The sequence below is a fragment of the Mobula birostris genome, chromosome 3, assembly GCF_030028105.1.
Source record: "Mobula birostris isolate sMobBir1 chromosome 3, sMobBir1.hap1, whole genome shotgun sequence".
Classification (NCBI taxonomy): domain Eukaryota; kingdom Metazoa; phylum Chordata; class Chondrichthyes; order Myliobatiformes; family Myliobatidae; genus Mobula; species Mobula birostris.
The window spans coordinates 217,934,894-217,949,613 of NC_092372.1; the positions used below are offsets into that span (position 1 = coordinate 217,934,894).

Genomic DNA, 14,720 nt, shown 5'->3' on the forward strand with positions numbered 1-14,720 from the left:
GATTGGACATCTTCTGAGACTGCAGGATCTAGATTTGTGTCTACATTTTATATGGGTTCCTGCCCATGTTGGAGTTGAAGGAAAAACAAGGTGGCAGGCATTCTTGCCAAGCAATCACTTAAATCTGTGTGTGTGTGTGTGTGTGTGTGTGTGTGTGTGTGTGTGTGTGTGTGTGTGTGTGTGTTTTTGTGTGTGTGGGTGTGTGTATGTGTGTGTGTGTGTGTGTGTGTGTATATATATATACACATAGTTCACCAATTTCAGTAAACACACTTTTACACGTAAACACAAGTTTGCGTGTACACACTTATTGGTGCCTTTGTATAAGGGAGTTGAAAGCCATAATTAAAAAGTCTATCCGATCACTGTGGCAACAAAGTTGGGATAAGGAAAAGAAAGGACATCACTTATTGGAAATCCAGGGGATGGTGGGAACTCAACTGAGAGATGGGTATAAAAGGAGGAAGAAGTTATATTTACACGTTTACATATGAGACATACGAGGTTGAATAATTCCCTGCTCAGAATTAACATGCACGATTCTTGACAAGGGAAAGCACCTGTCAAGAAATGGTGCAGCATATTTTGCTTGAATGCATTTCCCATGAGATGCAAAGGGAACATCTAATTGCGAAATTGAGATCTTTGGGACAGACACAGTTTAACTTGGAAAGTTTGTTAGGATATCACTGCCTTCAAAGTACTCTCATAAATGCAGTGGGAGAATACAGTTAGATTACAGTGAAAAGCCCTCTGATTTTCACCCCCCCCCCACTGAACACCTCCCACTGTTTCACTGCATTCAATTTGGGCAATAATTATGCCTCACTGGGCACCACTTTTGTCTTAGAGGCAGTGAACTGAAAACCTCCTAAGAGCATGTACCAAGACAGAGTGCGATATAGTACTGAGCTCTTCACACTGTTCAATGTGCCCACTTCCAGCTCAGGCATTAAACTGAGGCCCTCCTGCTCTGCAAACCTGATGAAAAAGAGCCCATGGCAGCATTCTGTAAAGTAACGAACACCGTCTCAGTACCTTGTCCAGTATTTATCATTAAGGTTTTGATAGCCGAGGAGGCAGGTAATGGAGACAAGCTCCTACTACCTAAATGTTCCCAATGGTGTGTGTCTCAAATAGCCTCTGACAACCATGTCCGGCTCCTAGCCTTCACATGTGGCTTAGCTACTAAGTCCGGTGGAACTGCTTTTATTGACAGCAGAAGGAGCAAAAGTGGGTTGCTGCTACATTAAAACCAGTCACTTTGGGCAGATGGGGCTCGTCAGCTATGGTTGGCAACTCATTTAGGAAAAGGAAAAATCTGATCTCAAATCTCTGCTGCCTTGCAGCTTTACCTGCTCATGGGGGAGGCTTTGGGAGTCAACCCAGAGGGAAAAATCCAGAGCTGGGGTCCCGAAGACTGTTCTATATTGAGTTCAATGCTGACTGGCAACCCCTGTGACGTTGCAGGTACCAAACTGTATCGGTCTCTGCCCTTCCTTTGGGTTCATAAGATGCGTGGCGAGGTGGAGCTTGCTACATGGGCACAGCTTGCTCTCCATATTGTACTGCCCTGGCTTGCGTACCTAGACAGCTGGGACTCAACATCCATGGTCGACCCTGACTGAAGGAGGCCTCACAATTTAACCTGCAACCAATGTCACTAACATGTTCAGACCAATTATGCACCGATACTGTTCATGGGATCTTGCTGTGGGTAAAAAGTTACACTTCATAATGGTACAACAGAGTAAGCTCTGCACTAATTATGTTTGAACATTTGTCTAAGAGTTTTAAGCAGGTAATAAGCAGACCCTGCAAGTGCTGCACACACAAAATGCTGGAGGAACCCAGCAAGTCAGGCAGCATCTATGGAGGGAGCTAAACAGTTGACACCTCAGGCCGAAACCCTGCATTAGGGGGAAGAAATCAGAATGAGCATGTGGAGAAAGGGGAAGGGAGTACAAGCTGGCAGGTGGTAGGTGAAACCAGGTGAGAGGGAAAGTGGGTGGGTGGAAGAAGGGGGATGAAGTAAGAACCTGGGAGGGGTAAGTGGAAGGACTATAGAAGGAATCTGATAGGAGAGGAGACTGGACCATGGGGGCGGGGGTAAGGGAAGGTGGAACAGCACTAGAGGGAGGAGATGGGCAAGGGAGGGGAAGAGGAGGGGTGAGAGGGGAACTAGATTGGGGAATGAAAAAGAGAAGGGGGAAGGGTGGGGAAGAAATTACCCTAGGTTATAGAAATCAAGATTCATGTCATCAGGTTGGAGACTATCCAGATTGAAAATGAGGTGTTGCTTCTCCAACCTGAGTGAGATCTCAACATAAGTGCAGCCCTGCCTGGCTAAAACTTGGACCACAACTACAAGTGTTAATATTAACATATATCAAAGAATCATCACCTCTTGCAGCACTTGATCAGCACCAACGATGTAATCAGTGTGAGGCAGAAGACCTGCTAGGGCCGCTGGCGAATTTGGTTCAATATCCTACAAGAAGGGGAAAAATAACAGTGAAGATGCACAGCATTTCTGACCGTTGTGTTTGTTGACAGATGATATATCATTAGCTGAAACTGCAATACAAATTATTGGGGAACAATTAATCAGATTCTTCCAGAGCAAAAGATAGAAACACGAATCAGTAAATCAAAGACAAACTGAACTGAACCAGATGCCCAAGAAAGCACAAGCATATTTTAATTAGAACACATTTTCTTTGGAAATTTTCATCTCTGCACATTACCGATAATGCAGCTGAAGTTCATTCCAAGATGAGGCAGCACTGGGACCAATCCAGTGTCAGTACCAGTTTAATGTGGACCACCACTGCTGCTGCAGGGATGCCAATTGTTGGTTTTGCTCTGTTTCACTCTTTGACAATTGGAGCACAGCAGCAGAAAGGCTACAGGGAATTCCCCAGAACATCCTGGTGCATTTCTACATCGCCATCATTGAGGGCATTCTCACATCATCCATTACTACCTGGTTTGGTGCAGCATCCTTCCACAATGTATGAAAATGACAGCAAACTGTCAGGTCAGCAGAAAAGATCATTGTCTGCAGTCTACTATCACTGCAGGATAAACAAGTGGGCAGGAAAAATCATTGCGGACACGACCCACCTTGCACACTGCCTTTTCCAAAAGCTCCCTTCTGTAAAGTGCTATAGAGCTATTAAAACATAAACTTCATGTCATCTTAAAAGTTTCTTCCTCCAAGCTGTAAATCTGATCAACCATTCAAGTTAGCAACCCCATCTCCCTCTATCCATTACTCCCTTCACTGTACTGTAAACATTTTAAATTACTTTTTATAACACTGCTTACATTGCTACCTATGAACAATTTATTCCATTTCCGTACTTGAACCTCTAACTTTACATTTTATCTAATTCTTTATCATTGTTTTTTGTTGCATATCGCACTAACACCCCACAGCGAATTCCTAATACATTTAAATGTTTATGGACAAGACAGAGATCCACAAGAAATCAAATTGGAAGAACACAGAATATTCAGGAAGATGGGTGGAGACGCAGGAGGGAGTAGATGGTAGCAGGGAAATTTGAACACACCTATGGGAGTTTGAATTTTGAAGTACAGACCAGCCTAGGGTTGATAAGCAACTGAGAAGGTGAAAATTACGACGACAGAATTTTGGTAGAGCTCAAGATTGATGAAGAAGATAAACAGCCTCACCAGGATAGTCAAAGTCAACGTTATTGTCATATGCACAAGTACAATGAAAAACTTAATTTCATCAGCATCACAGACACAGAGAACCATACAAGTAGCAATCACAAGAAAAATACTAATTATACTATTTATATAAAATGGCAGGCAACTATAGGCCAGTTAGTTTAACATCGGTAGTTGGAAAAAAGCTTGAAGCTATCATTAAAGAGGCACCTGAAAAGAAATGGATGTATGATGCAGATGCAGCATTGATTCAGCAAAGGCAAACTTACTGTTTAACAAACTTACTGGAGTCCTTCGAGGATTCAGTGAGCGCAGTGGATAGAGGGGAACAGGTGGACGTTATTTACTTGGATTCCCAGAAGGTGCCGCATAAAAGATTTATCCACAAGGATGCATAGAGTTGGGGGTGATGTATTAGCATGGATAGAGGATTGGTTAACTAACAGAAAGCAGAGAGCTGGGATACTTGGGTGTTACACCTGTTGGCAATCAGTGGTGAGGGGTGTGCTGCAGGGGTCTGTGCTGGGCCCGCAATTGTTCATGACATACGTTAATGATTTGAAAGAGGGAACTGAGTGTAATGTATCTAAGTTTGCTGATGATACTAAATTGAGTGGAAAAGCAAATTGTGCAAAAGATATGGAGAGTCTACAGAGAGATACAGATAGTTGAGTGAGTGGGCAAGGGTCTGACAGAGGGAGTACAATGTTGGTAAATGCGAGGTCATCCACTTTGGAAGGAAAAATGAAAGAGCAGGTTATTTAACTGGTAAATAATTGCAGCATGCTGCTGTGCAGAGGGACTTGGGAGCGCTTGTGCACGAATCACAAAAGTTCGGTTTGCAGGTGCAGCAGGCTATCAAGAAGGCAAGTGGGATGTTGGCCTTCGTTGCTAGAGGGATTGAATTTAAGAGCAGGGAGGTTATGCTGCAACTGTACAGGGTACTGGTGAGGCCGCACCTGGAGTACTGCGGGCAGTTCTGGTCTCCTTACTTGAGAGGTTCACCAGAATGATTCCAGAGATGAGGGGTTAGACTATGAGGAGAGATTGAGTCACGTGGGACTGTGCTCGCTGGAATTCAGAAGAATGAGATGAGATCTTATAGAAACATAAAATTATGAAACAAATAGATAAGATAGAGGCAGGACAGTTGTTTCTACTGGTAGGTGAGGCTTGGACTAGGGGACATAGCCTCAAGATTCAGGGGGTGGGGGTGAGATTTGGGACGGAGATGAGGAGGAACTGCTTTTCCCAGAGAGTGGTGAATCTGTGGAATTCTCTGCCCAATGAAGCAGTGGAGGCTACTTCAGTAAACATATTTAAAACAAGGTTGGATAGATTTTTACATAGAAGGGGAATTAAGGATTGTGGGGAAAAGGCAGGTGGGTGGAGATGAGTCCATGGCCAGATCAGCCATGATCTTATTGAATGGTGGAGCAGGCTCGACAGGCCAGATGGCCGACTCCTGCTCCTATTTCTTATGTTACGCTCTGATTCAAGACGACAATTAAAATACTCTATTTTAGTGCAAGATGGTCATCATGTTGCTAAACTTCAGTTATTAGGGTTTTCTGGTTGGTTCAAGAACCAGACGGTTGAGGGAAACAGCTGCTTATGAACCTGGAGGTGCAGGATTTCAGGCTTCTGTACGTAGTGCCTGAGGGCAGCTACAAAAAGAAGGTATGGTAATCTGATTGTATAGAGGTGCTCAAAATCATGAAGGGCATATACAGGGTGAAAGCACTCAGTCTTTTTCTCCAGCACTGGGCTATCTAGAACTAGAGGGCACAGATTTAAGGTGAGAGGGGAAACTTAAGGGGCTTTTTTTTTAAAAAAAAAACAAAAAGTTAGTACCTAGGCAGAATCAGCTGCCAAAGGAACTGGTTGAGGAAGATACAATAACAACTTTAAAAAATCAGTTTGACAGGTACATGGATAGGAAATGCTTAGAAGGTCAAGAACAAGAGAAAATCTGCAGTTGCTAGAAGTTAAAGCAACAAAATGCTGGAGGAACTCAGCAGGCTAGTCAGCATCAACAGAAAAGAGTATACAGTCCACGTTTTGGGCTGAAGTCCTGATAAAGGGCTTTGGCTCGAAATATCAACTGTTTAACTCTTTTCCATAGATGCTGGCTGGCCTACTGAGTTCCTCCAAGGTTTACAAGGTTATGAACCAAATGTGATTAGCCTGGTGCTGTATAACTCTACAGCCCAGATAATGGAGATCTCTAATGAAAAATGTTACCAACTTGAGGCTGCATGGAAACACAGAAAACCTACAGCACAATACAGGCCCTTCGGCCCACAAGGCTGTGCTGAACATGTCCTTACCTGCGACTACCTAGGTTTTACCCATAGCCCTCTATTTTTCACTCACCATTCTCTGCGTAAAAAACTTATCCCTGACACCTCCTCTGTACCTATGACATCTCCTCTAAATACTACTAAAGATGTGGAAGAATGCGCCCATGATGTATTGGGCTGAGTCCTCTCTTCTCTGTAGCTTCATATGTCCCATGGATTCAAACTGCCGCACCACACCATGATGAAACCAGTCAGATTACTTTCAACAGTACATCATGCAGTTTAAATGGTTCGGCATGGACTAGATAGGCCAAGGGGCCTGTTTCTGTGCTGTACTTTTCTACAACTATCCACAGAACCACAGAATACTACAGCAGAAAAAACAGGCCACAAACTAAGATGTTTGTTACAGTGTCCAGTGACAACCTGAATTTCAATGGAAGAGAGTACTGGCTTAGTCAATACTCACATAATCATTGCTCAAAACAACAGAAAATTTTCTTTTCTTTGTAGTAGATTTGATAACCAGGGTAATGTTCACTTTTATGTGTACTTACCAGTACATGCCAGATATGTTCATGTGCACCTTGAAAACTGCAGAACCGCACGCTGGCTCCCAGCAGACCCTGCCCACCCCACATGTTACTGGGGACAACCTCCACCTCGCGAACCTTCGCAGCCTTTGTGCTGTACACCTCCAGCTTCACTGGCTTCTCTGCATTGGCTTTCAGCAGGTCCCTAAAAGTATCATTATCCTTGTTCTGGAAAGTGAAATAAAAGAAGTTTAGCCATGTTTTCATTAAGCAATTGCACATTGACTTTCCTCAGTGATAGATCAGATTATTTGTCAAATGTACATCGAAACATACTGTGAAATTCATCATTTGCATCAAATCAAATCAGTGAGGAATGTGCTGGGGGCAGCCCACAAGTGTCACCACACCTCAGATGCCAACATAGCATGCCCACAAGTAACAATGACTGAGATGTCTTTGGAATGTGGGAGGAAACTGGAGCACCCAGAGGAAACCCATGGGGTCAAGGGGAGAATGTACAAACTCCTTACAAAGAGCGGTGGGTATCGAACTGCTATCAGTTATCGGTGGCGCTGTAAAGCGATAGCACTAACAGCTATTCTACCATGCCGCCCAGTGCAGTACGAATCAAGACATCTAGCGGAATGCCTAGAAGCTAGAAGATGAGGTGTACAGTTAGTACGTCAGTTAGACGAAGTAAAATTTCTTTGTTAACACCAGTGAGAAGTGGCTCTAAGAGGAATGTGGTTCACCCTTTCTAGGATCTCACTATAACTCATTACTGCTGAAAGACCAGCAGATGTAATGGGGCCAAGTCAGTAGAGGGCCTTGGTTTTATGGAGCTCTACTTTATCACCTTCACTCCCAGCTTCCATCCTGCTCTCAAATTCACTTGGTGCTTCTCCCCCTTCAGGAGACGGATTACCCACCAACACCTACTATAAACTTGGTGACTCCCACACCTCCTCACCCTGTTACTTGCAAAGTCGCCATTTCCTATCCTCAGTTCCTCTGTCTTTATTGCATCTGTTCCTGTCACGAGGCCTTCCCCACCAGGACATCCTTTTTCAGAAAACAGGGCTTCCCCCACCCCCATGCCATCGATGGAGCCTTCAACCGCATTTCCCTTATTTTCCACACCGTCTCTCCGCCCCAGGTAAAAAAAAAGGGGAGAATGCTCCTGGTCCTAGCCTACAACCCCACCAGTCTACATATCTAACATAACAGTCATCACAATTTCTGCCATCTATGATAGGATCCTACCAGCAGCTACCTCTTCCCCTCCCCTCTCCACTTTACACAGGGATATTCTCCATCCATGACTCCCTTGACTGCTAATCTGTCCTCACCCATTCCTCTCTCTCTCCAGGCATCTGGCCCCATAACCACAAAGGTGTAATACCAGCCCCTACACCTCCTAACACACTGCCTTCCAGGTGACACAGTCTTTCACACGTGAATCCCGTGATGTTAATTACTGTGACTGGTGCTCCCGGAGAGGCCTGGTCGACATTGGCAACACTGGACACAGATTAGGCAACAACTTCACAGAGCACCATCGCTCCCGTCACCAAACTTCTGGGGGATCCGTCTAAGTTTTACGCTAGGCTGCAGGTCACCCTTGGGCAAGGTGTAGCACCTGCTTCGCACCCCAGTCAGGGTCACGTGATGCCATGGGAGCAGGTGGTGGATGGTCGTTCGAGCAGCCGGTGCAGATCACAAGCCCTGGTTATGTGACCACTGACACCAGGCAGACAATCTGTGAAGAGTATTGATAATGGCTGGGGTCACCCGTCTTGAAAAGCTACTGCCCAGAAGAAGACAATGGCAAACCACTTTTGTATAACATTTGCCAAGACCAATCATGGTCACGGAAATCATAACCCACATCATATCACACAGCACATAACAAATGAATTAACCATTTCCATCCTGAAAAGAAGTCTCTGACTGTTGATTCGATCTATGCCCCTTATCAGCTTGTAGAGAAACAACATCTCACGTTCCACCTGCAAATTCTCCAATCTGGCATAATGAACATCAAATTTCAGATTTCTGGTCACTGCTCCCCTTCTGTCCCTATTCTGTTTCCCCCTGATCCACCCGGTCCCCATTACCCTCTCTCTCTTCCCTCCCCCACCACCTCCATGTGCTGATCACCAACCTCCTCGACCCTCCCCACCTCCCTTCTGTTTAATCCATGCTCCATCTTCCTGTCCTATCCAAATCCATTGTCACTTCCACTTATCACTTTCCAACTTCTGACATCATTCCCACTCTCCTCCTTCCCTCACCTGCCTAAACTGGATCTACTTACTAACTGTTTTGTTTGCTCTTATGCCATCCCTTCTCTCTACCTCCATACTGGCCATCTCTCCTTTTTCTTTCAGTACACATAAAGGCCCTTGACCTGAAATGTTGAATGTATATTCCCCTCTACAGATGCTGCCTGAACTGCCGAGCTCCTCCAGCACATTGTGTTGCTTGAGATCCCAGCATCTGCAGTGTCCTGACGAAGGGCCTCGGCCCGAAACGTCGACTGTATCTCTTCCTATAGATGCTGCCTGGCCTGCTGCGTTTACCAGCGTATTTTGTGTGTGTTATATGCAGTGCCTTGTGTCTCTCTGGGTCTTGAGTGTAAGGCCCAATAGATATCTTCCAGTATCTCACCAATAGCTAATAAATACAGGCAACTACTGAAACTTTCTGCCAAGGCCACAGCAATCTCTTGTTTTACATAACATCCCAGGATATTCCTGGTCAGGTTCCAAAGTTTTTTTTTAAAGTTAGGAATACAGCACGGTAAAAAGGCCCTTCTGCCCCAACAAGCACATGCCGCCCAATTACACCCATGTGACCAATTAACTTACAAACCTTTGGAATGTGGGAGGAAATTGGCGGACTCGGAGGAAACCCACATGGTCATGAGGTGAACGTAGGGACAGCAGCAAAACTGAATCTGGGTCACCGGCACTATAGGATGGTAACTGATACACTACCATGCCACCACTAATCTATCAACTTTCGTGTGTCTCAAGCCCAAAGAAGCCATTCACAGTGGGGCACTTGCTGAGTTGGCGAAACTTTAACAGTACAACCACTTGATCAGAAAAGAAAATCAAAAGTGGAATCATAAAAGTTATCTCTCCCAATACAAAACTGGAGACAACAGTCTGACGTAATTAATGGCAGGCAGTCACCAATGACAGTACTAGCGCAAACGATACAAAGCAATGGATTAAACACATGCACGCACCTAACAGTAATGTTAAAAAAGATTCATTTTATTTGTTAACAATAAAACACTTACAGATCTAAAATTTTAAATGTATTTGTGAATTCCCTTTATACAACTTGTTAGGTTTTGTAACTTCAAAACATGGCTACTGCACAAGATCAAATTAAAGTGCAGAGAGTGGTAAAGTTAGTCAGCTCCATCAATGGTACTAGCCTCCATAGTATCCAGGACATCTTCAAGGTACGATGCCTCAGAAAGGACTCCTATCACACAGGGCATGCCCTCTTCTCATTGTTACCATCAAGGGGGAGGTACAGAAGCTAAAAGGCACACACTCAAAGCTCTTCCCCTCTGCCACCAATTTCTAATTTAACATTGAACCCATGAATACTACCTCACTACTTCTTTTAACATTTCCTATTTTTGCACTACTTATTTAAACAATTTAATATATATATTTACTGTAAGTTAGCTTTTTTTTCTATTAGTATGCATTGCATTGCTTCCAAAGTTAACAAATTTCACAACATATGGTGGTAAAATTAAACCTGATTATGAAACTAATTCAAAGGAAGACATGGGGGTCCAAAATGTGGGTTTAATCTCATGTTTACTGTAAGCGAGGTATACACATATCGTATGGTAACATAACTACATATGCAATTCATGTAATTCATAATGAATTACTTAAGCGAACAAGAATGCTTAATCAACCAATATATACACAAAATTATTCAAATACTTTAAAAATATTAAATACACAACACTCTTCCCTGCTTAGCTATACACTCCAACTCAATACAGAATGCATCTCAACTAAAATCACAGTATATTATAATAATAAACTACGATATATCGACATCCCCAGCATAGTAAGTTTTTAAATTGTCCCATTCAGGTCTAAAGATTTCTTCATCACAGCAGAGGCTTTCTTTTTTTTTAAACATCTCTTTATTGCTTTTACAGAATGAAAAGAAAACACATTAGATCATCCATAGGTTTGAAAGTACAACAAAGTTAAAGAAAAGGAAAAACTAAAATACATAAGAAATCATAAGAAATCAAAAGAAAAAAAACAAAAAAAAGCAAACACCCTGCCATTAAAAAATGCAGTCAATTCAGTTCGTTACTTTCATCATCCTCAATATTGTTCTCCAGAAACTTGTAGAAAATGTCCCAAGTTTCCCGAAATTTGGCAAGTTTGTTTTTTGTGATGTAGCTTATCTTTTCTGGAGCAAGATAAGAAGTCATTTCTTTCAGCCATTGTGAGAGTCCACTGGTTGTTGGTTTCTTCCATGAATAGGCTCTGCAGCGTTTGGCTTCCAAAAAACAAATATTAAGCAGAGACCTTACATTTTTGGAGGTTACAAAGGTAAAGTAAATATTCAGAATACATAACTTAGGATCAAGGGGAACCTTTTTTCCAATAATCTGACTAATCAAATTCAGCACCTTCTTCCAGACACAAGGAAATCTGCAGATGCTGAAATTTCAAGCAACACACATAAAAATTGCTGGTGCACGCAGCAGGCCAGACAGCATCTATAGGAAGAGGTACTGTTGATGTTTCCGGCCGAGACCCTTCGTCAGGCTAACTTCTTTCAGTTAGTCCTGACGAAGGGTCTCGGCCTGAAACGTCGACCTTCTTCCAGAAGCAGATTATCTGGGGGCACTCCCAAATAAAATGGAACACGGACCCCTTTGATGATAACATTTAATGCAGGTGTCTGGAATGTTGGGGTTAAAGTGATGCAACCTGACTGGAGAAATGTACTGTCTAGTTATCCAATTGTATTGTAGTAATTTAGAATGAGTGTTCACTGATTAGGTTTGAACTAAGGAACAAGCTTCTGACCACTCTTTATCTGACAGATGCTCATGCAAATCAGTTCTCCTTGCTTGTAGTATGTTGTTCGATGACTCTTTGCATTTACTTGCAAACAAATTGTATAGTACAGACAAATGTCCCCTAGCTTCAGATAATTTCAGAGTGATGTCTTCTAGGGTAGATAAAGGAGGGAGCTTCAAATTGTAACCTTGCCTGGACATAATAAAACTTCACGACTGAAGGTATTTAAAAAAGTGTTTTGTTGAAATTCCATATGTCGCCTTGAGTTCTTCAAATGACATAAATGTATTGCCATTATAAAGATCAGACACCTTAACTATGCCTCGGGTCGACCAAGTTTCAAAACTGGAGTCTGCTATCATTACCAAAGACAGGAGTAAACTGGGATAACTGATGTCTCTCCCAAATACGCAAGAGCATCATGCCAAACCATTATTGTATTTTTTAAGAAAGGGTTTTTAGTTTGTTTGACCAGTTTTATCTTATCTGCTGAATACATACATAGTTCTAGAGGGATATTGGTCGACTGGAATTCCATTGAGATCCAAGTAGGGGAGCGATGCTTACTAAAGTAAAACATTCCTGCTCTAATTTGGGCCGCTCAGAAATACCATATAAGATTTGGTAGCTGTAAGCTGCCTCTATCAAACGGCAGATATAACAGGAAAAGCCTAAGTCTTGGACGTCTATTATTCCAGATAAAATTAGGAAAAATTTCTTTAATAAATAAAGATGACGGAGGGGCAAGTGGGATAGATTGGAAAAGATACAGGAACTTCGGTAAAATTGACATTTTTAGAATGTTTAGGCGTCCAATCAAAGATATGGGCAATTTCGTCCATCTGTTTATAAGTTGAATAACTCAGTCTGTGAGAGGGTTATAATTAGTTGGGATAAATTTATCAATAGTAGGAGTAATTTTAACACCCAAATAAGTAAAACCCTGTTCTGACACTATAAACAGAGTTTGAAGTGGGGGATTGAGTCTCTCATCTATATCCATGAATAATATTGAAGATTTGTTGTTAATTTTATAGCCTGCAAAAGTACCAATCAGGTCAATTAAGGCAGGTAATGTTTGTTTCAAATTGGAGCAAAACAAAATTACTTCATCTGCGTACAGGGCTATGCGGTGTTCTATATCTCCTATAGTTATTCTTGCTATGTGAGCCTGTTTTCAAATTGCCATTGTAAGTGACTCAATGGCCAGGATAAGCAGGAGGGAAAATAGGGGACAGCCCTGTCTTGTTCCCTGTTGGAGTTTAAAAGGTGCCGAAAAAAGCCCATCAGTTAAAATTTCAGCCTGTGGGTTAGAATAGAGAAGCTGTATCCACCTTAGAAATTTTCCCCCATACCAAATCTTTCTAAAACTTTAAATAGACTTTCTCGGCATCCAATGACAGAATAGTGCTATCAGTGATTCCAGACTTTTCATAAAGTACACTCGAATGTTCTGGAAGCCCTGCCTTCCCTTAACAAATCCATTTTGGACAGGGTGGACCTTTTTTGGCAAGAGTGGCTCCAGCCTCCAAGCCAATACCTTACAGAGAATTTTGAGATCATTGTTCAAAAGTGAGATTGGCCTACAAGATCCACATAGGGACAGTGATTTTCCACGTTTTAACAGTAGTGTAATTACTGTCATATTAAGAGAGGGGGGAGGGATCCAGTGTCAAATGACTCCTGATACATATCAAGCAGAGGTGGTATTAATTTAGTCTTAAAGATTTTATATATTTCAATCGGAATTCTATCAGGCCCAGGAGTTTTCCCTCCCATCATGTTAGCTTCAGACAATTCTTTAGCCCCTGAGTTAAACTCCAGCGAGGTCAAGGACGTTTCATCCAGGGGTGTAAATTCCAACAAGGAAAGAAATTCCTTTTGTATTTGCGGAGCTGAATCTGAATATTCTGAGTTATACAGATTTTGGTAAAATCTTATAAAGATATTGTTTATTTCGTTTGGGTCAGCAGTTGCCACCTCCAATGGGATCCCACCACTAAGTACATCTTTCCCTCCTCCCCCCCCCCCGCATTCCACAGGGTTCGCTCCCTACGCGACTCCCTTGTCCATTCGTCCCCCCCATCCCTTCCCACCGATCTCCCTCCCTGCTGCTACACATGCCCTTACACTTCCTCCCTTACCACCATTCAGGGCCCCAGACAGTCCTTCCAGGTGAGGTGACACTTCACCTGTGAGTCAGCTGGGGTGATATACTGCGTCCGGTGCTCCCGGAGCGGCCTTCTATATATTGGCGAGACCCGACGCAGACTGGGAGACCGTTTCGCTGAACACCTACGCCCTGTCTGGCAGAGAAAGCAGGATCTCCCAGTGGCCACACATTTTAATTCCACATCCCATTCCCATTCTGATATGTCTATCCACAGCCTCCTCAACTGTCAAGATGAAGCCAGGTTGGAGGAACAACACCTTATATTCCGTCTGGGTAGCCTCCAACCTGATGGCATGAACATTGACTTCTCTAACTTCGTTAATGCCCCACGTCCCCTTCATACCCCATCCGTTATTTATTTATTTATTATTTTTTTCTCTTTCTTTCCTTTTTCTCCCTCTGTCCCTCTCATTATAACTCCTTGCCCATCCTCTGGGCTTCCCCCTCCCCCTTTCTTTCTCCCTAGGCCTCCCGTCCCATGATCCTTTCATATCCCTTTTGCCAATCAACTTTCCAGCTCTTAGCTTCATCCCTCCCCCTCCTGTCTTCTCCTATCATTTTTGATCTCCCCCTCCCCCTCCCACTTTCAAATCTCTTACTATCTCTTCTTTCAGTTAGTCCTGACAAAGGGTCTCAGCCCGAAACGTCGACTGTACCTGTTCCTATAGATGCTGCCTTGCCTGCTGCGTTCACCAGCATTTTTTGTGTGTGTTGTATGGAGTTTATTGCCTTTTCTGTTTGTATCTGTTTGATGTGCTAGGCCAAGAGTTTACTAGTCTTTTCACCCTGCTCAAAATAGGATTGCTTCAGTCTCAAACTTTTTGTTGCCTTATTAATGGACAATACATTATATTTAGCTCTCAGTTTGTTAAGTTCTGCAAATAGCTGCTGAGAGGGATTTTGAAATATTATTCTTTTT

At 42.9% G+C, this 14,720-nt stretch overlaps 1 protein-coding gene across 1 annotated transcript in view; it reads right to left on the reverse strand.

The window, feature by feature from the left end:
* The window catches only part of gorasp1b (golgi reassembly stacking protein 1b), a 63,028-nt gene that overhangs the window by 24,487 nt on the left and 23,821 nt on the right, over window positions 1-14,720 (reverse strand). The window contains exons 3-4 of the mRNA XM_072252075.1: window positions 6,563-6,766; window positions 2,405-2,491 (exon numbers count right to left, since the gene is read on the reverse strand). Coding sequence (XP_072108176.1) covers window positions 2,405-2,491; window positions 6,563-6,766 — 291 coding nt within the window. The remainder of the gene's footprint in view (window positions 1-2,404; window positions 2,492-6,562; window positions 6,767-14,720) is intronic.